At 57.3% G+C, this 24,158-nt stretch overlaps 2 protein-coding genes across 13 annotated transcripts in view; both read right to left on the bottom strand.

The window, feature by feature from the left end:
* Nucleotides 1-558: 558 nt before the first annotated feature.
* TPM2 (tropomyosin 2) lies at nt 559-14,098 on the bottom strand. 12 transcript variants are annotated; one of them, XM_066568613.1, is made up of 9 exons: nt 13,896-14,094; nt 12,900-13,025; nt 6,650-6,783; nt 5,517-5,634; nt 5,325-5,395; nt 5,020-5,095; nt 4,305-4,367; nt 3,907-3,976; nt 559-866 (listed from the first exon to the last, which is right to left on the bottom strand). In XM_066568613.1, exons 1-9 carry the CDS (start codon nt 14,007-14,009, stop codon nt 784-786), a joined length of 855 nt encoding a protein of 284 aa, XP_066424710.1. In that variant the 5' UTR covers nt 14,010-14,094; the 3' UTR covers nt 559-783. The 12 variants fall into 12 exon arrangements, with proteins under 12 accessions (XP_066424710.1, XP_066424709.1, XP_066424716.1 ...); XM_066568612.1 differs by lacking the exon at nt 5,020-5,095 and adding an exon at nt 4,499-4,574; XM_066568615.1 differs by lacking the exon at nt 559-866 and adding an exon at nt 941-2,124 and having other exon boundaries at nt 13,896-14,098.
* A 3,255-nt stretch (nt 14,099-17,353) lies between these two features.
* The window catches only part of TLN1 (talin 1), a 28,774-nt gene continuing 21,969 nt past the window's right edge, over nt 17,354-24,158 (bottom strand). Inside the window, exons 50-56 of the mRNA XM_066569021.1 lie at nt 21,602-21,707; nt 21,336-21,460; nt 20,917-21,042; nt 20,731-20,793; nt 20,317-20,499; nt 19,524-19,649; nt 17,354-18,580 (exon numbers count right to left, since the gene is read on the bottom strand). Of these exons, the coding sequence (XP_066425118.1) occupies nt 18,449-18,580; nt 19,524-19,649; nt 20,317-20,499; nt 20,731-20,793; nt 20,917-21,042; nt 21,336-21,460; nt 21,602-21,707 (861 nt within the window). The 3' untranslated portion in view covers nt 17,354-18,448. The remainder of the gene's footprint in view (nt 18,581-19,523; nt 19,650-20,316; nt 20,500-20,730; nt 20,794-20,916; nt 21,043-21,335; nt 21,461-21,601; nt 21,708-24,158) is intronic.

Genomic DNA, 24,158 nt, shown 5'->3' with positions numbered 1-24,158 from the left:
GGAGAAAATATAGCAAGCCAGGAAGAAACTTCCTGAACATTTGTCTGCTGCATTAATATTTGCTAGCTTCTACAGCTGTCCCTCAGACAGGCGTTCAGTCACTGGTAGAAGAAATTGCAACTAGTACAAAGGGTGAGCAGCTAATCCCGTACCTGGAGAAGACCCTGACAACTAATAATGTGTGCATGCATGATCATGTGCTTGTGTGTTTCCTCACTGTCATAAATATGAACCCTCCATGGAGATGTCAAGAACCTTGTGGCTTCCCCAGCTGCCATGCCAGTAGCATGCAGATTGTGGAAGGGGACACGCCAGTGACATGGTTTATCACTGTGTACTTGAAGAGGATGGTGAGTTTGAGCTTGAGAGCTGGAGGTCTCCTCTGTTCCAAGGAAGTGATGGAGATGAGGGAACACAGTCCAAACCATGTGGTTATCATTCCAAGCCCACCACAGCTACATAGGTCCTGCAGACCCTCCATGCATCAGCTGGGTAGGAAGACCCACATCTCCTCTCCCAGTGCCTGTACCCACCCAAAGGACCAAACACAGCCATCCATCTTGTCAAACTGCTTTAATATTTGGACATAAAGACAGGACAGAGCCAGTTAGGCTGTGCACAAACAAGATCCCCTTGAGCAACAGTGCAAGGCTGCTGAGCTTCCCTTCTCAATGGAGGTGTGGGTTTGGCCAAGATGCAGTTCAGCTGATGACCGCATCCTGAGCATGCCAGTGGGGTGCATGTGTTGGATAGGGAAAAGGGATAGGGGCTTGCGAGGGCAGCTCAGAGGTTGTTCAGCTCCAGTAAGGTCTGGTCCAGGACCTGGTGTATCCCCACGTTCTCCTCTTTGGCACTGGCCAGGCTCTCTGTGAATACAAGGGACACCCAGCCACGCACACAGACACAACCCAAATGTACCCAGGTGCAGCGGGACGCACACATACCACACAAGCACACACACACACACACACACACACACACACAGAGAGATGGACATTTCAGTACAGCAACAGCCCCCAGTCAAACGGGGCGTCCCCTGTGGAGCATGGTCCACACAGGTAGCCCCATTTCTGGCAGGGATGAGTCCAGCCACTCTGGGATCTGCCAGGGAAGCCAGGCCAGTCAGGCTGGTCACTGGGACAGGCAGTTACCCCTCTTCAGCATTTCCATCTTCCCAGGTTGCCCCGTTGCCCGTGGCTGAGCACTCTGCAGCACTGGTGCCGCTGGCGAGTACCATTATTTGGCCAGACACTGGGGCATCACCACTGGTCAGCTGCAGGCACGTGCACAAACCCTTGGCCAGCAGAAGCGGAGAACCAATGCCTGCTGCATGACCCAGCAGTGCTCCGTGAAGAAAAGAAGTGAGAAAGCAGCCCATTTAACAGCCCAGGACAGTGGGCAGAGGACAACAGAGATAAGGAGCAGAGCTAACAAGGCTACAAGGATAAGCTCTGCCAGGCAGCCTTCTGCCAAGGCAGCCTCCCTCTGGTGTTCACTTCCAAATGGCATGCTGCTTCCCCCAGAAATGGGGGTGGAACAAGACTGCTGTCCACCCAGCCCTATCGCCCAGTGTGCCCTGCTAGCCTCTTCCCCGTCCCAAGTTTAGGGCAGCAGGTGCTGCTGGATCCCCAGCTCTTTTCCAGCCTTCCCAGCACGCTCCAAGGACCTCTTTCTAAGGGGATCCATCCTGTACAATTTGGGGTGACCAGAGTGAGAGGAGGAAGAGGCTGCCCACTGACTCGCAGGACAAGGGGAGGAAGGCAGCAGTACAAACCACCGCATCCCTCCCAGCAGAGCTAGGATGATGCCAGAGGACATCCATGACTACATGGGCATCCCAAGACATCCCAAAACCTTTCATATCTCTCCCACAAAAACTGATCAACTCCAGAGGGGCGCCCTGTCCTGCCCAATCAGGGCCCTATGAGGATAAGGCAAGGCTTCACACCCTGCCTCACCCCAGCGGGGAGGGGCTCCCAGCCTGGAGCCAGCCTGGCCAAAATGGGGCAGGGAGGCTGGGCCGGGGCCAGGAGCTCTGGGCAGCTCAGTTGTTAAGTTCAGTAAGGATGACCCGCAGCTCGTTAGTGAGAACACGGTTTTTTTCGGCCTCCTGCTGAGAGCGCTCTAGAGAAAATGGAGAGACATCAACGCAGCACAGGAAAGAGAGAGAAAAAAGTGAGTTAGTGAAAAGAGACAGCATTTCTGAAAGCCTTCACTGGAAACACCACAAGCCACCCAGCCAGTGGTGTGATACAGCTGGACTGGCCAGAGGCAGCCAGTATTTGTGCAGGGACAAGGCTGTAGGTCCACCAATTTGGAAACTGGGTTCTGGGACAGGGTAGGGTGGTGAGGAAAGAGGAGGTGGATCAGGACCAATTTAGAGATCACAAGAGATCACTACTGAAGGGTAGCACCAGCCTCCTCACCAAGAGAAGGCGATGCAGGAGCTATGACAGGAATGAGATTGCTGCTTGTAGGCAATGTCTGAGAGTAGAGACAGAGAATGGACAGGACCAGGTCTAACCCTGACATTTCACGCCAAAAGACTCATGGAGAAGATGGCAAGAAATGGGCAAAGCTGCGTACGAGAGTCAGGGGGTGGCAGGGGTCAGCACAATGGCCCCATCCCACTCAGCCTGGCAGCACGGGAACCTCTTGGGTCTCAGCCATAGTCAGCCTGGGGGGCCCGTGGCTGTGAGCTGCCTGCAACCACCTCCTACCACACTGCTGACAGCACCCACATGAGACAGGTAGGAGATGAGGGACAGAGTGGCATGAAGAAAACAAAGGAGAAACCAATGTTAAAATTTTATTGATATCAACTCATTAACCCAGAGGGACAGAACACAAAAGAAAAGTCATGAGATGCAAAGTGAAGAGCAATGTGCAAAGGACAGAAGGGTGAGGGAGGAGTGAGGGTCGCCTGCCTGCCGGGAAACAAGGTGTCTGCACAGTTGGATCCAACCCTCTATCCCCCAGGCCTGAGCTTTGGCAGTGGAGGTGCCGCTTCCCCAATGCAGGTCATCCCCATGCTGGGGCCAGCAAGCAGCACCAGGGGACTTTGCTGGAAGTACATGGTGGGGGGGGGAAATGGCCCCCCAGCCCTGGAGCTGCAGGGTCCCCAGTGCTTCTGCTGCTGGGGAGCCAAGGAGGGAGCTGCTGGAACAAAGGGCTTCTGGGCACAGTCCTGATCCCCAGGGCAATGCTGTGGCATGGGCCTACAACTACACTGTCCAGTCAGTATGTGGGGCTGCTCTCCTGCCCTGAACAAACAGCTCTAAGCACCTACACCTTGTCTCCCCAAAGAGGGGTACAGCGGGAACACCCCGGGTCAGCTCCTGTCCCAAAGGAGCTGATGGACAGGCACAGGCTAGGTAGGACAGAGGAGGACAGAGAGGGTAGGGAGAGAGGTGGGATGGCCAGGCAGGCAAACAGCCGAGCTGGGGAGAGACAGGCAGGGAGCAGGTGCAGTGCTGGTGCCCAGCGTGGGGCTCAGAGGGAGGTGATGTCATTAAGTGCATTGTCCAGCTCCTCGCTGATGGCTTTGTACTTCATCTTCTGCGCATACACTTCATCTGCAGGTGAAGGCAGGCAGGGAGCAGATGGTGGAATAGAGTGGAAGACACAAGGTGGAGAGAGAGAGTGGCTGTGAGCAGCAGGCTGAGGGCAGCAGGGGTGTGCGGGCACAGGCAGCATGGATGTGACCCTATTGCCTACCCGAGGGCAGGGCCCAGACCCCAGGAGCTCTGTGCTCCCACACCAGATGCTGCAGCATCCAGCCGCTCTGCTCCCAGAAATCCTGACCACCCCTCCCTCTGGCCAAGCACTGTCCAGCCCCACCAGGGGCATGGTGTGTCCAGTGCCACCCCAGGAAAGAAGGACACAGGGCTGGTGGGGACATTTTACCTTCTAGGTCATCAATGGTTTTCTCCAGCTTTGCCACAGACCTCTCAGCAAACTCCGCCCGGGTCTCAGCCTGTGGGAAGTACAGCAGGGAAAGGGTGAACTGCAGGACACAGTGGGTGGTGCAAGCTGCGCTGCACTCCAAATCTGCCCCATTTGCATCTCTGGTACCCTTCTCCAGAAGCCCTCTCATGGGAAAGGCAAGGGACAAGAAGTGACTAAGGCTCCATGAAGCCTCACAGCCTAAATCAGAACAGACTAATGAAAGTCATCTCAGACCCAGGTACCTGCTATGATGCTGGGTTGCAATTTAGGAAACCATGAGAGGACATAGGCATAATGGGGTCAAAACCCATTCAGGATGGCAAGCACTGATTCTGTGGCAGCCCTACAACCCTTACCTCCTTCAGCTTTTCCCCTAGAAGCTTGATTTCCTCCTCGTACTTATCCTCCTTGGTGGAATACTGCAGAGACAGAGACAAGCACCTGTGAGTCCCCAGGCATGCCTCCAGCTGTCCTTCACCCCAGCAGGAGACTGCAGCATTCCCAGACCCCACACATTCTTCCCAACCCTAGCAGCCTCCCTGGGTCCTACCTTGTCAGCCTGGGCCTCCAGGGACTTCAAGTTGTTGGTGACAATTTTCAGCTCCTCCTCTAGGTCACCACATTTACTACATCCCAAGCAGGGCCGGCAGGAGGGGGGGAGTGGGGCCAGAGGGCAGGAGAGAGGCAGGAGCAGAAAGAACAGGCACGGGGGAAGCAGGAAAGAAAGAGAGAAAACAAGTTGAGAAAGGAGAAAACTCAGTGCAGGTGGACCAGGAGCAGAGCCACTGCGAGCAGGAGCTGCCAGGACGCATCTGTTCATCCATTCCTTGTACTTCCTTGCACGGATACCTCGTACATCACCACCAGCCAAGCTCTCGCTGGCCCCGCCAGGGAAGCAGGGATGGAGGGATGGAGGAGCGTGCCCGGCCTGCACCTGCTGGAGAGGGGGGCGAGGGGAGGCTGGTGCTGGAGGCAGTGGTGCAGAAAGGAGACAGGTGGCTCGCATGGTTTGAGAGACAGCGATAGAGAGAAGGGGCTGCTGCACATCGCCCCGCGCCCCTGCCCCAGTACCTCTTCCTCTGAGGCAATGAGGGATTTGAGAGACTGGTCCATGGTCCGCAGCTCCTCTTCCAACTGTCTCACTCGGCTGGGGTGGAAGAGGGGCACCCCGGGAGGGGGACAGCAGAAAACAGGGTCAAGAATATGATGCCAGTGGGTTGGCACACCCCTACCCCCAGCCTGCAATCCCAAAGACCACCCCAGTGACAGACCCTGCTGCTTCCAGGGACAGACATCCCCATCCCTATGTCTGCCAAGGATTTGGGACAAGGGCTGTGTGGGGCCCCTGCATGCTGCCCACCAGGAGCCCCACTCACCTCTCCGCCACCTCTGCCCTCTCCTCTGAGCGCTCCAGCTCTCCCTCAAGAACGACCAGCTTGCGGGCAACCTGTTGATGGCAGCAAGTGACCCATGTTAGCCCTATGCCTGCCCCAGCTGGGGGCACAGGGCTATAAGGAGATGGCTCTGGGTGCTGCCAGGGTGTCAGGACTGGGGAATGGGCTACACACCTCCTCATATTTGCGGTCAGCCTCCTCTGCTATGTGCTTCGCCTCCTTGAGCTGCATTTCCTGGAGTTCCATCTTCTCTTCATCTTTCATGGCCCTGTTTTCGATGACCTTCATGCCTCTGAGGAAAGACCATGCCAGATTTTACTGCTTGTGGTCAAGGTGTCATCTGCACATCCTGTACCCTAACAACACCACCTTTAGCTTCAGAGACATGGGACATTGCTCGGGGAGGATGGCACACTGTAGGATCACACCACGAGTACCCCAAAAATGCTCCTGTGCAGAATTACAGTGGAGCTGGCCCCAGGGCTATGATCCAGAGTGAAATATGGCTATGGTGCCACTCAAGCAGGCAGGGTCTGACCCCGTATTTGGGGGCGAAAAGGTGTCCAGCCCAGGATGAGCCAGCCACAACCTCCACAAAAACAGCCTGACAGGCTGGAAGCCCTTAGGAAATATTGGAAAACATCCTGTGGCAAAGCCTTTCTCGTTCGGGTTGATGCTCACAAACAGGGGATTACCAAACCCCCACAGAAGGAGTCCTGGAGACTCTTCTCCTCTCACTCATGCTGTTGCTCAAATTGATCTTTGCCAATGAGGGAAGAGCTCACATAACTGCCAGGAACACTGTGACATGCTGGGTGCTTCCATACAACCCGAGTGTCCTTGCCTGCACAGCTCCAGTCTGGGAAACCTACTTGCCCTGAGGATGGGGCAACATACACCCTCTAGAAGTCTTTTTGAATGAGGCTGTCTGGTCCTCAAATCTGACCTTATTTACCAGCACAGAGGTTTCCTTATTTTGTCAGAGGGCTCTTATTTTGTCCTTGAGCGTCTAAAGCTGCTCTGGGGAATAAAATATGCTTGTATTGTCCTCTGGCTTTGGTTACAGTCTGGTGTTTTTATAAATAACAGATAAAATTTTTCAGGATTTTATGTGTGCTCTGGATAAGAGTGTCTGTATCTGGGGGACTTCTTTGGATTGTGGCTTTGCTCTCTCCCTTTGAAGTCTGCAGGAAAGCAAACAGAAACCCCAATAAGGTCATCTCAGAGGGACCCCACTGCAAAACTAAGGGGGCTGTCTGGAGTCCATGGTGACCTAATACCATTCCCACTGTCCCTTTCCATCCCACCTCTCGCTCTCATCAGCCGCCTTCTCAGCTTCCTCCAGCTTCTGCAGGGCAGTGGCCAGACGCTCCTGGGCACGGTCCAGCTCCTCCTCTACCAGCTGGATACGGCGGTTGAGGGAAGCCACTTCAGCCTCAGCCTGGGGGAACAGAAACCCCTCAGTCATCCCATGTCAAATACATAAATTGTAAAAAGCATTTTCAATGATTACTCCTGTTTACCATCCAGAACACCCCTTGGCGCTGTGCAACAAGCCCATGTTCACTGCAATGGCTTGCCTGACCACGCATTCCCTCGCTTCTCTATAGGGTTATCTCCATCCCTAGTGACTGTTTGATGCTGGCTTCTCCCAGCCTTGCCATGTGCAGCCCCACCATATCCTCACACTTCCAGCTCCTGCCCTGGAGGGGGACAGGGCACGTTCGCTGGGGCAGGGTGGCCATAGCAGCCATGCCGTCACGGGGATGGTATTTGGGGTTTGCAGAGCAGTGAGTAAAGGGGGAGGAATGCCCTGTGAGGCTTCACTCCCGAAAAGGAGATCGGAGCTGCTTGTGGATTTCCTGTTTACAGAGGCGGTGGAGTGAGCCGGGAGCTTCTCCTGCAGGAACCCCCAGGGCCCTGTGCAACTGGGCAGCCTGAAGCCAAGCAGGGAGCCCCCCCAGCTGATGCACAGCACAGTGCCGGGGGCAGTGGAGCGAGTCACCCTCGGCAGGCTGGCGCCTGGCCAAGATGAGGCTGGCAGGACCAGAGCCCTCCCTTTCCCAGGCTCCCCACGCACAGGGCTGGGAGCTGGGGCTGGCCAGGAGCAGTGGCCCTGGCCCTCCGCCAGCCTGTTGACGCCTGGCCTTGCACTCTTTCCATTTGGTAAAGGCCTGCTGCTCCACTGCCACAGTCAGGAAATGCTGCCTCAGCAGCTCTCAGCCCCGCTTCCCACTAGGAGGGTGCGAGGAAGACAAACCCCCAAATATCAAGGGATGCGTGGCCATAAGACCTCATTGTGAGAAGCAGCTCCATGCACCAACCCAGGAGACAGAGGTTCCTGCTTATTCACAGGCTGCAGCAGGACTGGCTGGCTGCAGTGCCTGGACACAGCCAGCCTCATGCTCCAGCACTGGGAATGCCCCAGGGAATACTAGCCAAGCACAGGGACTATGGGAGCAGCAAGGGGCTGTCACCCTGCATGGCCCCACTGAGCAATCCCCTGTGGGGAGCTGGCGGGGTGGGGACAGGAGCGGCCGGCACTGCTTTGAGGCGGCTGCCAGCCCCACAGCTGCCAGCCCCACAGCCGCCTCCGCCCCATGATCGCCCTTTCCACAGACACTCAGAGACCTCGTCCCTTGCCAGACCGCCCAATGGTGAACTGAAGCTGGCGCCCACAGGGCAGTGCTCTGCCTGCAGCATCAGCCTCACTGCGTCGGTAGATTTTTTTTCCCGGGGAATCACCCCCAAAGTGGGTCAGAACTGCCCGGATGGACACTTGGGAACATGAGCTCTCCCGGCAGCTCCCAGTGACCAGGGAACCCGATCTGAGGCTGCAGGAAGGGGCCATTTCCTCCGCACACAGCCCGAGTGACAACAACCCGGGTACCGCACCCAGCTCTGCCGCTCCTGATATGGTGAGAATGTTGAATGAGTGGGCATAGGAAAAAGAAAGAAAGGAAGAAAACAGAAAGCTTCAACAACTACAAAGACAAACCAGGAAAAACCTGCAGCTTGGGCATACCATCCCGCTGCCAAAATGGAAATTTTGGCCTGAGGCAGTGTGAAGGGGTGGCGTGTCCCCACGAAGGGACAGGCTGGAGCTAAAGCTCTGCGGCCCGAACGGCAGAGTTCGCTGGAAGCCGGACAAGAGCCTGGGCGTGGGATTCTGAGCTGTGCACGCCGGCCTCCGAGGGAAGAGATCCGTTCCGAGGAAGCACCGATCCCAAGGCAGGGCTGGCCGCTGCCCGCTCCCAGCGCCCGGCCAGCCGGGGAGCCCAAGGGAGCCCCGCTGCACGCAGCATCTTCTCTCGCCACACCGACGGAGGAGGGAGGCGGCGGGCGGAGGCCGCCCGAGGCAGGGACTGCCCCAGCTCCCTGCCCCGGGGCTCTCGCCAGCTGCAGGCAGCTCCCGGCGGCTCCCCGGGAACCTCCCGGCGCTGCTGCGCCCCGGCGGCAGCCGGCCCGGCTACCGGGGCTCAGGGGGCCGGGGCCGGCCCGCCGGAAGCGATGCCGGAGCCGGCGGGGGATCCCGAGGAGCTGCCGGGGTGCCCCCCGCCCTCCCTCTTCCCATTCCAGCGGCCCTTACCCGCTCCCGGGCCTGCCGCTCGGCATCGGCCTCCCGCTGCAGGTGCTCGGCGCGCTCCTCCGCCTCGTTGGCCACCTGCTGCAGGCTTTGGATCTTCTTCTTGACGGCATCGATGGAGCTGGCGCTGGCCATGGCGGGGGCTGCCGGCGGGGAGGCCACACCGCCGAGCCCTTTGTGGGATCCGCCCGGCTCGGGCAGGAAGCGCTCAGGCAGCGGCCGCTCCCGCCGCCCGCCCTGCCTCCATCCCTTCCTGCTCCTCCTCCTCCTCCTCCTCCTCCTCCTCCTGCTCCTGCTACTGCTGTGCTGCCTCCGGCCGACCTGCTCCGCCGCTCCCCCGGGCGAGGCGTGCGGTGCTCACCCACGGCAGGAGAGAGTTCCCACGCCGGGAGGGATGCACAGTGCCCCTCATCCCAAATAGGATGCCCAGAGGGTGCCCCCGGGCAGAGTGCGTGGTGCTCCCCAGGCTTTGGTCACTGTCTCTACGTCCCCGCCAAGGCAAGATGCATAGCTGCTTCTAGGCAGGGCACAATGGTCCCCCCACTCTGGGTCAGCACGCATGGTCCCAGGGGGATGCATGGTCCCTTGAAGGGGTACCTGGTACTCCAGAGAGGGCACACAGTGGCCCCAAGGCAGGGCACACACTTCTCTCCATGCCCAGGATGCATGCTGCCCCCCAGGCAGGGGTGCACAGTCACACCAAAATCCCCCAGAGCAGTGGAGAGGAGCCCAGGGAAATAGACTCTTTTCCAGCAGTCCACAGAGTCTGTGAGTGTTGGAGCCTGTCCTGTGGAGCCCCCATAGCTACAGGAGCAATGTACCCATGAGTAGTCCCCAAGTGCTGCCCTCTCCAGCCATTGCTGCAGAGCTAAGGAGGGTTGGGGACTTTTTCATTATGGGAAGTCAGTAAGAGGCATGAGCAGAGCCTGCTCCTGGGCTTTCTCCGGAGGTACCTGGGCTGCAGCCAGGTGCCCAGCATCCATCATGTTCACTCCCTTGGTATCTGCTCCCCAATGTCAGGACCTGTCCTGCAGCCCCTCAGAGACCCATGGGGCCCATGGAGACCCTGGCACCTCCTGCCTCAGGGACTGTGCCCTAAGGGGGAGGTCAAAGCTCCAGCTCCTGGCTCTCCATCCTGGCTGGGGCACATGTCTTGATCCATCAGAAGAAGTTGGAGCTGCTGGCACTCAATCCTCCCTTAAGATGTACTGACAGCTCCCTGGCCGCACTTCACACCTGCCTCCAGGAATGCCAGTTCCCAGGCTGACCTCACCAGCTGGCATCAGCTCCAGGGCCAGGGGTCCTGGGGGTGACTCAGCCCCACTGCTATCTGCACCCTGAAGATCCGTGTCCCCTTGCCAAGAGGCAGCGGAAGAGGCAATACTGTGGGTCCCCTGGGAGCACACAGCCTTGGGCTTGGAATGGGCCTAGCTGGTCCTGCCCCTTCCCAGTCCCAGGCCTGGATGTCAGCAATGCACAAGCCAGGACATGGAGCCCAGGGCAGGAACAAGGGTTCCTGGCAGCAGGGGGGCAGGGACGAGCCAGCTGCAGGCAGAAGGGGGACAGGTTAGGGAGCAGCCACTCTGATCCCCCAGTAGCCAGGCTAGGTGCCTCCTGCTGTGGCCCCACCCCAAGATGCAGTCACTTCCCAGAAGAGTCCAGTTCCCTCCCACTAGCTCAGGGAATCGCCAAATAAGAGCAAAGTCTTGGCTGGGGAAAGCAGCTGGGGCGGGAACACGGGTGAAGCTTTTGGGATCATGGCCTGGGAATGGCAGAGTTTCCCTAAGGCCCCCTGGGGTGGCTGGGGACATGCCAATGCTGGGGATGTGGGGCGGTGGAGAGGGCTGTTCTGGCCTAAACCTCTTGTCCCAGCTGCACTGTTTCCATCAGTCCTTGCCCATCCTGACCTGAGCATCATGGGCTGTCTCTCCTGGTGACAAGAGGTTCTAGGACCACGGTGGGCTCGCAGAGCTGCTGGGAAGCTCTGTGGAGTTGCTGATCAAGATTCAGGCATTCCCTGCTCTGCACTATCTGACACCTCTCCAAGTGCCTGGGGCAAAGTGTTTGCACTCTTTACTGCAGTCTCCATGGCTTTCCTGCCCCACCATCCAGTGCCAGCAGCCGGGCAGGGCCATACTGAGGTGGGTGTTTATTCTTTTAAGGCAATGACATTTTTGCCAAGAGCAGGAGCCTGCCTGGATGGCTGGTATGAGCCTGAGCCAAGTGAGGAATTGGGACACGCTGTGCTCACAGCACCCACTGTCCTGGCAGTCAGGGAGGAACACGGGGGTGCCTGGGGTGAGTGTGGTCTGGGGGTCCACCCAGTGCTTCCTCTGCTGGAAGCAGGAGCTGTGCTGCACCTCGCACCAGGGAGGAGGTGACACCAGCCCTGGCACTTAGAGCTGTCAGCACATTCTGGTCCCTGGCAAGGAGGGGAGACTCCCAGAGCCCCACACATGGCGCAACCTGTCCAGGCTTTGGCATGGACCTGGGAAGGCTGTGCTGGTGACGGAGCCCTAGCCATGATGCAGCCAGCCTCCAGCCTGACACGGCTCCTTCACCATGACTCCTGCTCTGGCCCTTTCCTGGTGGCTCCCATCCACTGTATCTTCTGGTATGGGACTCTCCATGCTGAAGCCCATAGATTTGCCAAATTGCTGTGGACCAAGCTCAGGGAAACACCCTCCCTGCCCAAGATGGCATTTCACAGACCACTGCCAGCAGCAAACCACTCCACACCCCACAGCTGACATTTGCCCAGTATCTTTGTCTGCCCCTTCCTCTGAGCCCTGCACTGCAAACATCACATCCACTCTCAGACACACTGAGTTTGCCCTCTCCCATACCAACACAGAACCATTAGATCAGTGTGAACCTCACTGCACACCACCTTGCCCAGCTTGACATGCCTGCCCCATGCTAGGTTAAATGTGCCCTTCCAGAGGATTCTTAATGTTTTAAAGGAGAGTCATCTGTAGGATCAGCAAAGAGGTCTGAGGAGACCCCTGGCTGCTGCCCAGGGGCTCTGGGCTGCCACAGGACTGGTGTTGCCACTGCTTGTCCTTGTCTGCTCACCCCTGTCCTTGGCAGCGGCCTCAGAGATTTGATGCATCTCCCCCATTTAGCTCCATAAACCAGCTGGGATTGAATTTTTTGTTCTCAATCCTGAAAAGCCTGGCCATGCCCTGCTGGCTGTGCTCCAGACGGCTCTCCTTTAGCTTCTCCTCCAATTTCCAGGGTTGGTTTTCATCAAAGAGGGGCTGGCTATCAAAAGGAGTATTTATTTATAGGGTGTCAAATACCCTGTGTGGCACCACAGGTCATTATACCCCATTCCCAAGCAGCCCCGTGGCCACACACAGCTGTTCCACCCTTCATCCTGGCCAGGCACAAGCCAATTTCAACACCTTCCTAACATCTCCACAGAGGGATCTATTTCCCAGGAGAAACATCAGTCATGGCACTAAATAAAACTCTTCCTGGCCTTGCCCTTCTCTGGGTACGAAGTAGCACACTGGACCCCAAATCCACCCAAATCCCCTTCCATACACCCAAAACATTCTTCCTTGCAGCCAGCACTCAGCAGTTAATCACAGCAAGAGATTTTTCTGTTTCTCTGATCTGCCACAGTTTAGCAAGCACCACAGTTTTTCCTATGAGCATTGAGGACGTGTGTGCCGGGGGACTTGTGACACAGCTTGGGACACTTGTCCCTGTTAGCTTTGGGGAGCCAGGCTGTAGGCTACCCCACAAAGTTCAAGACGGGACCAGCAACCAGCACTGCTCACCACAGCTGGCCTGCCCCCCCAGCCCACACTGGACCCATCAGCCCGGTTCAGTGTCAACATCGAAGGAATGGGATCTTGACAGTCTTCCCCTCGGACGCTTTCCATATAAGGGCCCCCTCTTCCTTTAACCCCCCCGAGGTCCAGAGCCTGTGCAGGGGAAGAGCTGCTGGCGTGCCTACTTACATCTGTAGCTTTCTTCTCCGCCTGCTCCAGCTTCTCCTGGGCCTCCTTGACAGACTCCGAGTACTTCTCCACCTCATCCTCAGTGCCCTTCAGCTTCTTCTGCAGGCCCTGCTGTTCCTCCTCCAGCTGGTGAAAGGACAAAGGGTGGGGTTCAGGGGGGACGGCAGTGTCTGTAAGGCTGGAAGGGGATCTGTCCTCTCATTCTCCTCCTGGGGACACCCAGCCTGTGTGGGGCACAGCAGGAAAACATGGACATGGACGTGTCCTCTGACAGCTTTGGGTCTACGGGTCCTTGGGGGGCTCTTGGTGTACAAAAGCCTCCTGGACCCCCCTCATCCCTGAGCCTGGTGGAGGTAAGGGGGTGGTGGTCTCCTTCCCTGTATAGGGAACTGGAGAGCTCCTGTCTTGGGGATACAACTCTGGGGGGCACCAATCTGTGTTCCCATCTCTGTGGTTGCGGTGGGAGTATGCAGTCCCCAGGGCTCTCCCTGGCACAGGGATAGGGAAGTGGAACTGGGGCGTCCCAACGAGATAAGACATGTTTGGGGGGACCAGTGTGAGGGGTCAAGGGAAAGTGTTGGTTCCTGGGGGACATGGGGTTCCTGGATCCACAGGGGGGGATGTCCTTGGGGACATGGTCACAGAGAGGGAAGGTCTTAAGGGCTGTCAATCCTTAGAGCTGGCATCCACAAGCAGGACACCCAGTGGGGCTAGGACATGCTTAGGAGAGGGGACTCCAGGCTGGAGAATCAGTGTGGGGAGCTCAGTATGGGGATTGTGTGATCCTAGAGAGTGAGTGCAGTGTCCCCAGGCTGGACAATCAGTGGGATGGCATCCCCAGGGCTGGGCACCCAGCGGGACAGGGTTTCCAGGACTGGACAACCCTAGGGTGGAGGGTCCCCAGGCTGGACTCCCAGAAGAACAGGGTCCTGGGGCTGGACACCCCTAGACTGGAGGGTACCCAGGTAGTGCCGGGGAAGCCCGTGGGAGACCCACCTGCTTGCAGCGATCCTCCGCCTGCTTCTTATCAGCCTCCGCTTGCTCGGCGCGGTCGATGGCATTCTCCTTGTCCAATTTCAGCATCTGCATCTTCTTCTTTATGGCCTCCATGGTGGCGGGGCGTCGGCGACGAGGTGCGGGGCGGCAGAGGGACGCGGAGCACCGGGAGCGGCGGGAGCACCGGGAGCGGAGGGAGCACCGGCACTGCGTTCCCCGCCCCGCCGAGCTGCCTAAAAGCTGGGGAGGGGCCGTGCCGGGCGGGGGCTGCCCCGGTACCTCCCCCGCCGCCCGCCAGCACCTTTTAGGGACTGGCTCGCCACCGGCCCTCGCACCGAGCGGGACGGGGGGGCGGCCCCCCGACGGGCATCTCTGCAGCCTTGGCGCCCGGGAACAGGGCGAGGGACACCCCGGGTCACGGCGCTGGGGACAGTCCGGTGGTACTGGGCAAGAGGTGCCCCGGGATAGTGGGATAGTGTGCTGTGGGTAGCCTGATGGCACAGGGTGATGGACACCCCGGGGCAAAGCTGTGGTGGTACCCCGTGATACTGGATGAGGGACACTCTGTGGCACTGTACTGGGGTACCCCAGTGGCACTGGGGAGGGGACATCCTGGGGCACTGAGTATGGGTACCCCAGTGGCACTGGCCCCAGTTAGAGCTGTCCTCATGCTTGTGCCCTAGGTACACCACATGCCCTGTCACAGCACCCTGGGGCCTGAGGGACCCTGCTTGCTGGCACTGGCTTGGGGACACCTCAAGGGCTGGCATGGCACTTGGGAACACCAGTGGGCTGGCACTGAATTGTAGGGGTCACACTCAGGCTGTGATTACACTGAGGGACATGTTTGGCTGGCATTGCCCACATGGGGAAAATCCCCCAGGAGGGAAGTGAGAAGAGCCCCTGACTTTCCCATCCAGCTGCTGATGGGGCAGGAGGGCCAGAGCTCTGTGCAAACTTCTTGGCACCCACCGTCCTTCTGTCTTGCACCTTGGTGCCATTGTCCCTGGCACCCACAAGGACACCTGGCACATGCACAGCCCCTAGAGTGGCATTTTAGAGTGACACAGGGCATACAGGCAGCTCACTGCCCCTCTTCATCTTTCTGCTCTAAATAAACTGTATTCCACAGGCAAAAAAATGCAAACCCTTCAAATCCCAGCTCCTCCAAAAATAACCTGTACTTTAATAACGATCGTAAATGCTTCTGGCACATTCCCAGCTGCAGGGTGGGCTGTGGGCCGGGGGGGCTGGAAGGAGCTGGTGGAGGGGCCATGGGAGCCGTGTGGCACGTGTGGAAGGCTGGGATGGGATGGGGACAGGAGGGGTGCGCAGGCTCCCCCAGCCCATTGCCCCTGGGCTGCAGCCAACCCTTGCTTGACGCAACTTCTGGGCACCAGTGCTCCAAAAAGAGAGGAACAAAAAGTTTTTGACAGCTGGAAAAAGTGCCTTTTAGGAGCCCTCAGGCCCGGATGGTAGAGGGCATAGGAGGGATGGGAGCAGTCAAGGACCAGCAGGCTGCTGGCTCCATAGGGAAAGCAGAAGAGCCACTGCTGGACTCCAGAGAGAAGCTATTAGTACTGATAAATTAGGCACATATTTGGACAAGGAGAGTCCGTAACTGCCAGTGTGCAGCTTCTGAAGGGAGGGGGAAGATTAATCTCCCATCATTCCTGGGAGAGAATGTTTTTCTGCGAGATGTTTCAGCCTGGAGCAACTTCATGGCCTTGAGCAACTTCATGTGCTCAGTGCATGGGGCAAACATAATGATGGGCATGGTGCAAGCAGCAAGAAAATTGCCCTGGAACCAGGCCAGCCCTCAGACGTGCCCCCAAAAGATGCTGTTCTCCCTCTCTGCTCTCTTTGCTCCAGGCATCATAGCCATGTCTGATGGACACTGCTGGAATCATCCAGGAGCCAGGCTCCATGACTCTGCCCTTAAGCCTGACCTTTGTAGTAACTTGTGAGAGAAGGGAGTGCAGAGAGGTGTGGGTGCACCTCCCTCCCTTTGCTGCCCCATGCCCAGGCTTGTCCTGGGCTAAGATCTCCAAGGATGGCAATCCCCTCCATATTTCACACTAGGGTCACACCTCACTCCCAAGGAAAAGCTTGTCCTGACAACTAATGGGACCTTTCCAGGTGCAATCCCCCATCACCCTATCCCTGGGCTCCCAAGAAGTTGGGATGTAGTTTGCCCATTAACCTCCAACTTAGCTGAATTTGGATCCCTGTGGTGGCTTAGTACCTTATGACTGGGTCATCCCCGCTCAAACTTCTGCCTGCCAAAATAACCCTTTGATCAGTGTGTGAGACTGAGGGGTGGTGGTTAATCACACCCCCGTGTCCCTCCCCTGGTATTTATGCCACCGCCTCTTGCTTGTACCCAAGCTGGAGGACACAGCAGTGGATGTGCTTACAGCCCTGTGCAGGGGGTGCTGGAGCTCCCTTGTCCCCGGGAAGCCAGGACAAGGCCAGAGCTGGTGCCATGCTGTGCCCGCTCACTGTCCTTGCTGGACACTCTGAAGGGCCCCATGTGCAAGCCTGTACCTGGGTGAGAGCCTGGGTCAGGCCAGCGCAGATTGTCAGGGGACAGCTGGGAGGACTGGGATGCCTGTGAGAGCCACAAATCCCCCCTGGAGCCTGGCCAGGGGTAAGTGTCTTAGGAGAAACAGCCCCTCCACACCCCCAGGGACGTGACCACAGGGGGATGGGGGTTGCTGTTGGGATAGTGCAGGATGCTGTCCTTGCCACTGATGTTTGTAGCTCACAGTGCCAGAACAGCCCCAGAAGCAAAGGACACATGCCAACCTGCCCGTGCCCCTGCTGCACCCCGCAACGTCCCTGTTGCACCCCACATCACCTCCGCCTGCCCTGCCACTGCTTAGGCCCCCCAAATCCCTGCTGAGTGACAGGGTGGGAACAGGTGGGGACACGCTGGGGCAGCTGCTGCCCGCACAGGTTGGCTCTGGGGGGCTATTTCGGGGCGTGAGATCAATGCTGGCAGCCGGGAAGGCTCCGGCCACATTCCCAGACCCACACCACAACAGACTGCTGCTTCCCCACTGATGGCCCACCAGTGACTATGGGGTGTGAGTCGCCCCACCTGCACCCCTACTGCACCCTACCCAGGAGTATATATGGCTGGTAGCAGGAATGGGGCCAGGAGCTGAGCTCCAGACACAAATACCCCCTCTGCCTTCCCTGAAGCCCAAATCCCCAAGAAACAAAATCCCCAAGATCCCCTCCTGCAGTGGTGGCCCCCCGGCAGCACCTGCGAGGCCAGCACATGGCTGGCAGCGGGGGTCCGGCCTGCCGGGTGCCTGGGGCTGGACGTGCCTCAAATATTTTCCATGCTGTATAAGCACCCGTGGTACACTCCCCCCGTCCCTTTGCTGGGAGGGAAGGCGCCCAGGCCCCCCTGCCCTCCCCTTCTCCTGGAGAGGCCCTTTGATACCCAGTTGGCAAGAAAGCAGGAAAACCAGATTTTATTGATGAATGCGTCTTTCTGAGGAGACACTGGCATCCCCCACCCCACCCCGGGGTGGGAGGGAGCTGGTTTCCTTCAATCTTTAATATAGGATGCTTAAAAGTATCAAAATGGTGAGAGAAGCCTCAGCAAGTGCAAAGGGGAAGGGACGGGGGTCCCGGAGCCAAGGAGGGGTGGGATGCTGGGCTACGGGACCCCGGCGAGAGCTGGGTGTTAGTGTGCAGGGCATGAGCAGGCAGGGAAATAAATGAACTTTGGAAGCTGCAGGCTCAATACTAGAGAAATGGAAAAGTTACAAAAATACTGCAAATCTTGGAAAACAATGCAGGCACTTGGGGAGAAGGAGGAAGGCAGAGCTGGCTGGGGCCGCAGTCGGGGGGAAGCCCTGCAGGAAGGCAAAAAACAGTTCTGGGAGGGAAATCATCACATCATCCCCCATCCTGAGTGGAGGCACTGTGGCTTCCAGCCCTGCTGCCTGCTGGCCCAGAGGGGCCTGGGCTGTAAAAAGTACTCATATTCATGGGGTGGACTCAGGGTCTTCCAGGATAGCTGCAGAGGAAGATTCAGCCAGCAATAAGGCATTGGAGGTGAAAGGCAGCTCCACGTGAGAGCTCAAAGAGGGGTGGCTGCTCCCAGCATGCCATGGCACAGGAGAGGGTAAGCCACTCGTCTGTCCCATCCCGCGTGGAGGAGGGAAAAAAGGGGGCATGAGAGGGAAGGAAGAAGGCACAAGTAAATATCCCCTTGCAGTGGAGAGCTCTGTGGGCCCGCACCCCGGGGCTGGCGGGTGAGCCCTGAGCCAGTGCAGCCCCGGCTCCCACCCCAACCGAGTCCCTCCGAGTGCTCTGATTGTGCCTTGGGTGTGCATGGGAAGGTGGCTGGGCAGCGAAGCGGAGTTGCTGCTGCAGCACTGTCTTAGAGGGGCAGCTGAGTTAGTCCCGTTGCTCTGGGTGCGGGCAGAGCTCTGGTCTAGCCCAGACAGCCCTTCGCTTGTGGCGGGTCATCTTAAATAGGAGCAGGCAGGTGGGCAGGCGGCAGTCTGTGCGGTGAGCGGAGGGCGCGCGGCTCAGTTCTGCTCCTCGTCCCGCAGCTCCGAGGGCAGGAACTTGTACTGCTGCTGCCGGATCATTGCCAGCTTCTTCCGCGCCTCCTCCAGCTCCCGCTCCTTGCGCAGCATCTCCTCCTGGGCGGCGATAATCTGCCAGGAGGAGAGAGCCCCAAGGTCACAACTGCCTCCCACAGGGATGGCCAGAGCCTCTGCCACAGCAGTGCCAACGCCAGAGCTGCGTTCTCTGGCTGCTGCTGCCCTCCCATCACAGGCACTGCCTCACTGGGCATGAGGACTGTTTGTCCCTGGGGTGGGAGCATGGTACTCTGGACATAAAGCAGAACAGCACAGCTTCTGAGCTCTGCCCTATGTACTGTGTAAAGGATCTCAGCTGCAGGGAGCCAGCACTGGGACTGTGACAGCCCACACTAGGTAGATGTCACCCTCTCCCACTGCTCTGCTTTTTCCTTGTGTCACAAAGGATACTGTGGGCTCTGCACCAAGGAGAAGCCAGGGCTTTACACTCCTGGGAGCATGCACCATCACCCACTGCTACTTGTGGCAGGATAAGGTGAGGCCTCATTGTTTAACTGGTGCTCAGTGGTGTGGCAGCAGCTCTCTGGCCACAGAGCAAAACACAACTTTCCCAGGCATTGTTCTGGGAAAGTCTCTGAGAAGATCAGAGAAAAGAATGAGAAACAATTCTTAACTTGCTGCACCTCATATTGTGAACATGTGGAATGTGTTATGGAGATTTGTTTACCAAAGGGTGGTTTCTTTATTAGCCAATGGTGATGGTGTTTGGACTAAAGGACCAATCAAGTACACCTGTAGCAAACTAAGGTATAAAAGTATGGGTTTCTTAATAAAGATATATTAATCAGCCTTCTTTAATACATGGAGTCTATGCCAATTATTACCCGGCCAGGGGCCCATTGCAATGATACAGTGGGATGCACTCACAGCATTTTTGTGAGGCGCTCTCAAGACATGACCTGTACTGGTGGGTGGTAGGACACGCTTCTGAGACTGGCACACACAGGTTGTGGTGGCACCTAGAGCTGCTCCAGCCCTGAGCAGCCTCACTCCTCACCTGTGCAATTCCTCCGACCATCTTCTCCTTCACCACCACCGTTTCATCATGGTCCTGGAAAGCAGCTGCCTTCTGCGCTGCCTTCACCAGATTGTCTGATGCCCTCTTCACGGCATTTCCAGCGGCCTGCAGCGGGGAGGAGGAGAGCATCAGTGTGAGTCACAGCCCCAGAGTATGACTGCTGTCCAGGGGTGTGAAGGAACTCCTGCCCCAGGCTGGGCAGCAGGCAGGACCAGCAGCCAGGAGCGCTGGGAGCTGCAGGCAGGGATTCCTTTACATGGCTTGCTGCCTTGTCACCCGCTTATGACCATTTCAGGTGTTTCTGCTCCCAGGCAGGCTCTGGCTCCTCTCTTGAGCAGCAGGGCAGGGACTGGGAGGCAGCCCTGCTGCCTCTCCCCAGCCCTTGGCCCCAGTGCTGAGACCCCATGTTAACCCCCCAACACACAGGCATTAACCTCTTGTGTGCCACAGCCTCTGAGGATTAACGGTGCTACAGAACATGCCCTCCACACATTAACCTCTTGAATATCAGTGAGGAAGTGCACCCATTTCAGATATTCCTGTGCCAGGTCGTTGTTTCTGAATGCTGTCGGGCTGAGCAGCCAAGCATCACTCACATGCCTGGCACACAGCTAGCAGTGAAAACCAAGCAACTTGGAGCCTGTGTTCCAATGAACTTCCCACTGATGGCATGCAGGCAGGGAGCATGAGCCCTGGAAAGCATCCACGTGCCCTCACGCCACTCCCAGCCACCCTTCAAACAACCGGGCTGAAGAGGCAGCCTAGGACTCACCTGGAGCCGCTTCATGGCCTCCGAGTCATGATCAGCCTTCACCTTGCAAGCCACCAGGAGCTGGGCTGTGGAAGCAGCCACCTGCTTGGCAGAGGAGATGAGCTTCTCCTCACTGGCATGGCCCTGCACTGCAGCGTTGGCGGCTTCGCACAGGTTGTTGGTGGCAGCTGCCACCATGCGTGCCTGTGGCAAGAGAGGCTGTCAGGGGAGGTACAGGAGCCCTGATCGGCTCCAGGGAGGTGGTGGGGCATGGGATGGAAAGAACCGGCTTCTACAGCATGTGGGAGAGGGAGGAAGAAACACGGCTGCTTCTTCCACTGAGGACAAGCAAAAGGGCAGAGCATCCTTGTGTTTGCAGCAGGAGTCAAGAGGAAAGTTTCCCCCTCAACCCCTCAGCATGACCTTGATACTCACGGCTGAAATGAGACCCTGGGACCACTGTCCATCATCCACTGCGTTGGCTGGGATGGCACCCACCTATGAAGAAGGAGGGGAGGAGTAAGGGTCACACCTCATGTCACAGGCATGAGGGTTACAAGCAGCCCCAGAAGAAGGAAGAACCCTTCTCTACATTTTCTTCTTCCCCTCCTATGGCCTTACTTTTCCTTGGGCCACTAATTCCCGCTGGGCTGCTGAGGCTGCCTTCACCAGGGCACTTGTGGCTGCAGCAATGGATTTGGCAGCTTCCAGGATCTGCTCCTCAAAGTTCAGGCTCTCATCTGCTTGCTGTGGGCAAAAGCAGAGTGTGAGTCCCAAGCAGGAGTTCTGGGACACATGGAGCAGAACAGGAGGATGGCTGTAGGGGGCTGAAGGCAAACATATAAAGCTGGATTAAGGGCTATGGGGTGCAGCGGGACATGGGCTACCCAAGGAAAGTACAGCTGGGGATGTGGGAGGTAGCAGGAGTACAGGAAGAGGGACCAGCTGTCAGACGGGCCTTCAAACCTAAAGCACAGACAGGGGAGCCCCAGCCCACCCCAAGCTGAGCATGAAGGTCAGACAAGGCTCAGCACTGCTACCTTGGGCTTGGCTCTTGGTTTCAGCTGCTCCAGCTTCTTGGCTGCAGCCTCAATGGCAGCTGCTGCCCCCAGCAGCTCATTCTCAGCGATGACAGTGGGGTCTTCTGGGTCAACCCACTCTGTCCCTAGGAACACCGGGAAGCCAGGCAGGTTACACCTGCATGCAGTCTCATTTCTCAGTTTCCCTGCCTCCTCCAGCAGCTGCTGAGCCCTCCACCCTAATCCCAGCCCTTGTTTACGCCCCTCTGAGCAGGATCTTTCCTTACCTTTCATGGCCTCAGCTGCCTGGATGAGCTCAGTGACAGAGCTGGCCACGCGCTTGGAGAAGCCTGCCAGCTGCTGCTTCAGCTCGTGGGTTGGCTTCTGCAGGATCTGGGGAGAAGGAGCAGATGTAAGCACCTGGAAAAGGGGAACTTCATGGGTCTGTTTGGGGTGCACTCCCCAGGGAAGTAGGGTGGGATCCCCCAGCCCCCTCCCACATGTGTACATGTCAGGCACTGTCTGAGATGCTTTCTCAAGTGAGTCTGGCTATTCTCTTTGTGCCACAGGATAGGATGAGCTTCCCTTCTGCATTACAGCTTCTGGGACATCTTACAGATACAAGACCCTCAGCACAAGCCTTTCTGCACTCAGCAGCTACCCACACCAAGATTTCTCCCCTGCAAATCACTTCAAGCTCTGTATCTCCTTTGCTGTCCCCATTTTGGAGGTTTGTTTGCAAACACAAGCTGGGCAAAGGGGCAAACCGTGGAGTGACATCCCAGCCAAGGAGGGCTGGCCCATTAGGATGAGGTGGCAGGCAGTGCCCTAAGGGTCCTCCCCTGGGGTTGGAGGGACACATGCACACACCACAGCACACGTGTGCACGCACACAGGGTCTGTATGCACAAGCAGAGCTCACTGCTGGCCCAACTTGCACCAGACAGGCAGCAGCTGCCCATCAGCTAGAGCGGGGGTGAGTACACAAACACAAACACAAGGACCCCAGGGTCCCTGTGGACACACACAAGTCCCACCCCAGCACTGGGCTGGGCACACAGACACGCCATGAGCAAGGCTCATGCTGAGGTTAGAGACCAGCAGGCACTCTAGTGTTGCCTTACTCACCGGCTGACAGAGAGGAAGGAGAAGAGAGAAAAGAAAGCAGTGAACACCCCAGCCAGAAGGAAAGGGAGGTAGGGGAGGGGAGGGGAAGGTGGGTACTTTTTGGTAAGGGGTGAAGGGCAGCCAAGAGGAGCAGTGGGAACAAAGGATCAGAGATCCTGGGGAGCTGTGCTGCCAGTATTAGCTCTTACTTCAGCCTTGCAGGGCCAGGCAAGATGAGGCACACAGGGCACCTGGATGAGGCTCCCACAGCCAGAGGAGCCACCTACACTCAGAGTAGCCATGGATCCTCTCTCCTCCTCACACCCTTTGCACCTTAGTTCTCCCCACCCTGAATTGCTTCACTGCAGTTTTGAGCCACGGAATCTCTCTGCTTTTGGAGGGAGAAACCTATTGTTACCAAATACCAAGTCCCCATGGAGGCTCAAATTCCTACCCCTCCCCAGTGAAATATGCAGGCTTTCCCACTCCTCTGCCGGGAGCCATGTTTTCCAGCCTGAGACAAGTAACCCTTATTCTTGAACCCTAACCATACTTGTTCATGCTCTGCAGAAGGCACTGGTTCCCTTGGGGACAAAGTGTACAGCAATGACCTTGCTGCTGCTGGGGAATGAGGCAGCACCTCATCTGCCATCTGCCACCTCCCCTCCCATTCCCCTAGATCCTTCCTGCTTGTGGTTTCCCAGGAACCTGCTGTCCTTTGATAAACAGGACCCGTGAGCTTCACTCCTGCCCTCACAGACCACAGTGCTGTGGAGACTGAAGTAAGTCATGGCTTTTTCCTGGCCTTGTGTTGGGCCATCCCAGCAGAGAGACCAGAGCAGCATGAGGCTCAGAGTGATGGCACAGAGTGATGGCTGGTTTGCCCTCATGAGCACATCTAGTCTAAATGCCTTATTATTAAGCCTGCTGTCTGCTCTGACAATGTGTTTAAAACTGCTAAATGATCTCTGTCTGGAGCTGGAGACACCCCGGAGGCTACAAGCTTACTAAGAGGCACCTCCAGTGAACATTTTTAAGGATGTTCCAATGTATGATAGTCAAAACATTGCAGAGCAGCAGGATGGTAACACCCAAAATACAGGGGAATGGCGTGTTCCTGCAAGTAGGCTGACCTCGGGCACTGCCACACTAAGTCATTAGCCTAATCATCTGTTAACAACAGGTCAGCCAGAGAATTTCTACTCAGCACTCCAGCCTTGGCTGCCATGATTCATGTGTGCCTGAAGCATCTTCCAGGCAGACATTTGATCTAGATGCAGAGGATGGAAAACTCACTGCTCCCCTTGGAACTGTACCCCAGTGGTTGCCTCCCTTGAATAAAACCACCCTTTGACTTCTCCTCTCCGCAGCTTCCATTTCTAGCCATCAATTCCTGCCCACCTCCCCCTGCTGCTGCCAGTGCTGGTTACCCTCTGCCAAAGGGGGCTTTCCCTGCAGGAAACCACAGTTTGGGCTCCACCACTTTGTAGCTGGTGATCCCAGACAGCAGACTGTCACTAACCAGCTTAGTGCAACCTTGACACAGAGCTGAATCACTGTCAGTCTTTGTCCTGTTTGAGAGATCTCACAGCACCATGGGTTGAGTGTGCACATCCCCACAGTGCCCCTGACTCCACTTCTGTGGTCTTGCCAAGAATGCAAGCTGTTGGAAGGACTTCGCTGGATCTTTCCTACCATGCTAGAGGCTTAATTTACTTCTTGTAAACTAATGTTGCA

This window comes from Molothrus aeneus, chromosome Z (assembly GCF_037042795.1).
Source record: "Molothrus aeneus isolate 106 chromosome Z, BPBGC_Maene_1.0, whole genome shotgun sequence".
In the NCBI taxonomy this organism is placed as follows: domain Eukaryota; kingdom Metazoa; phylum Chordata; class Aves; order Passeriformes; family Icteridae; genus Molothrus; species Molothrus aeneus.
Note: the sequence above shows the minus strand (reverse complement) of the source record. Positions and strands in the feature narration are given on the sequence as shown.

What these genes read in the sequence shown, in the direction of transcription:
- TPM2 (XM_066568613.1), bottom strand. Translation starts at nt 14,009, where the DNA reads ATGGAGGCCATAAAGAAGAAGATGCAGATGCTGAAATTGGACAAGGAG. An exon ending in CGGAGAAGAAAGCTACAGAT is followed by an intron (nt 6,784 to 12,899) that starts GTAAGTAGGCAC and finishes CTGTTCCCCCAG; the next exon opens with GCTGAGGCTGAAGTGGCTTC. An exon ending in TCATTGCCTCAGAGGAAGAG is followed by an intron (nt 4,368 to 5,019) that starts GTACTGGGGCAG and finishes CTGTCTCTGCAG; the next exon opens with TATTCCACCAAGGAGGATAA.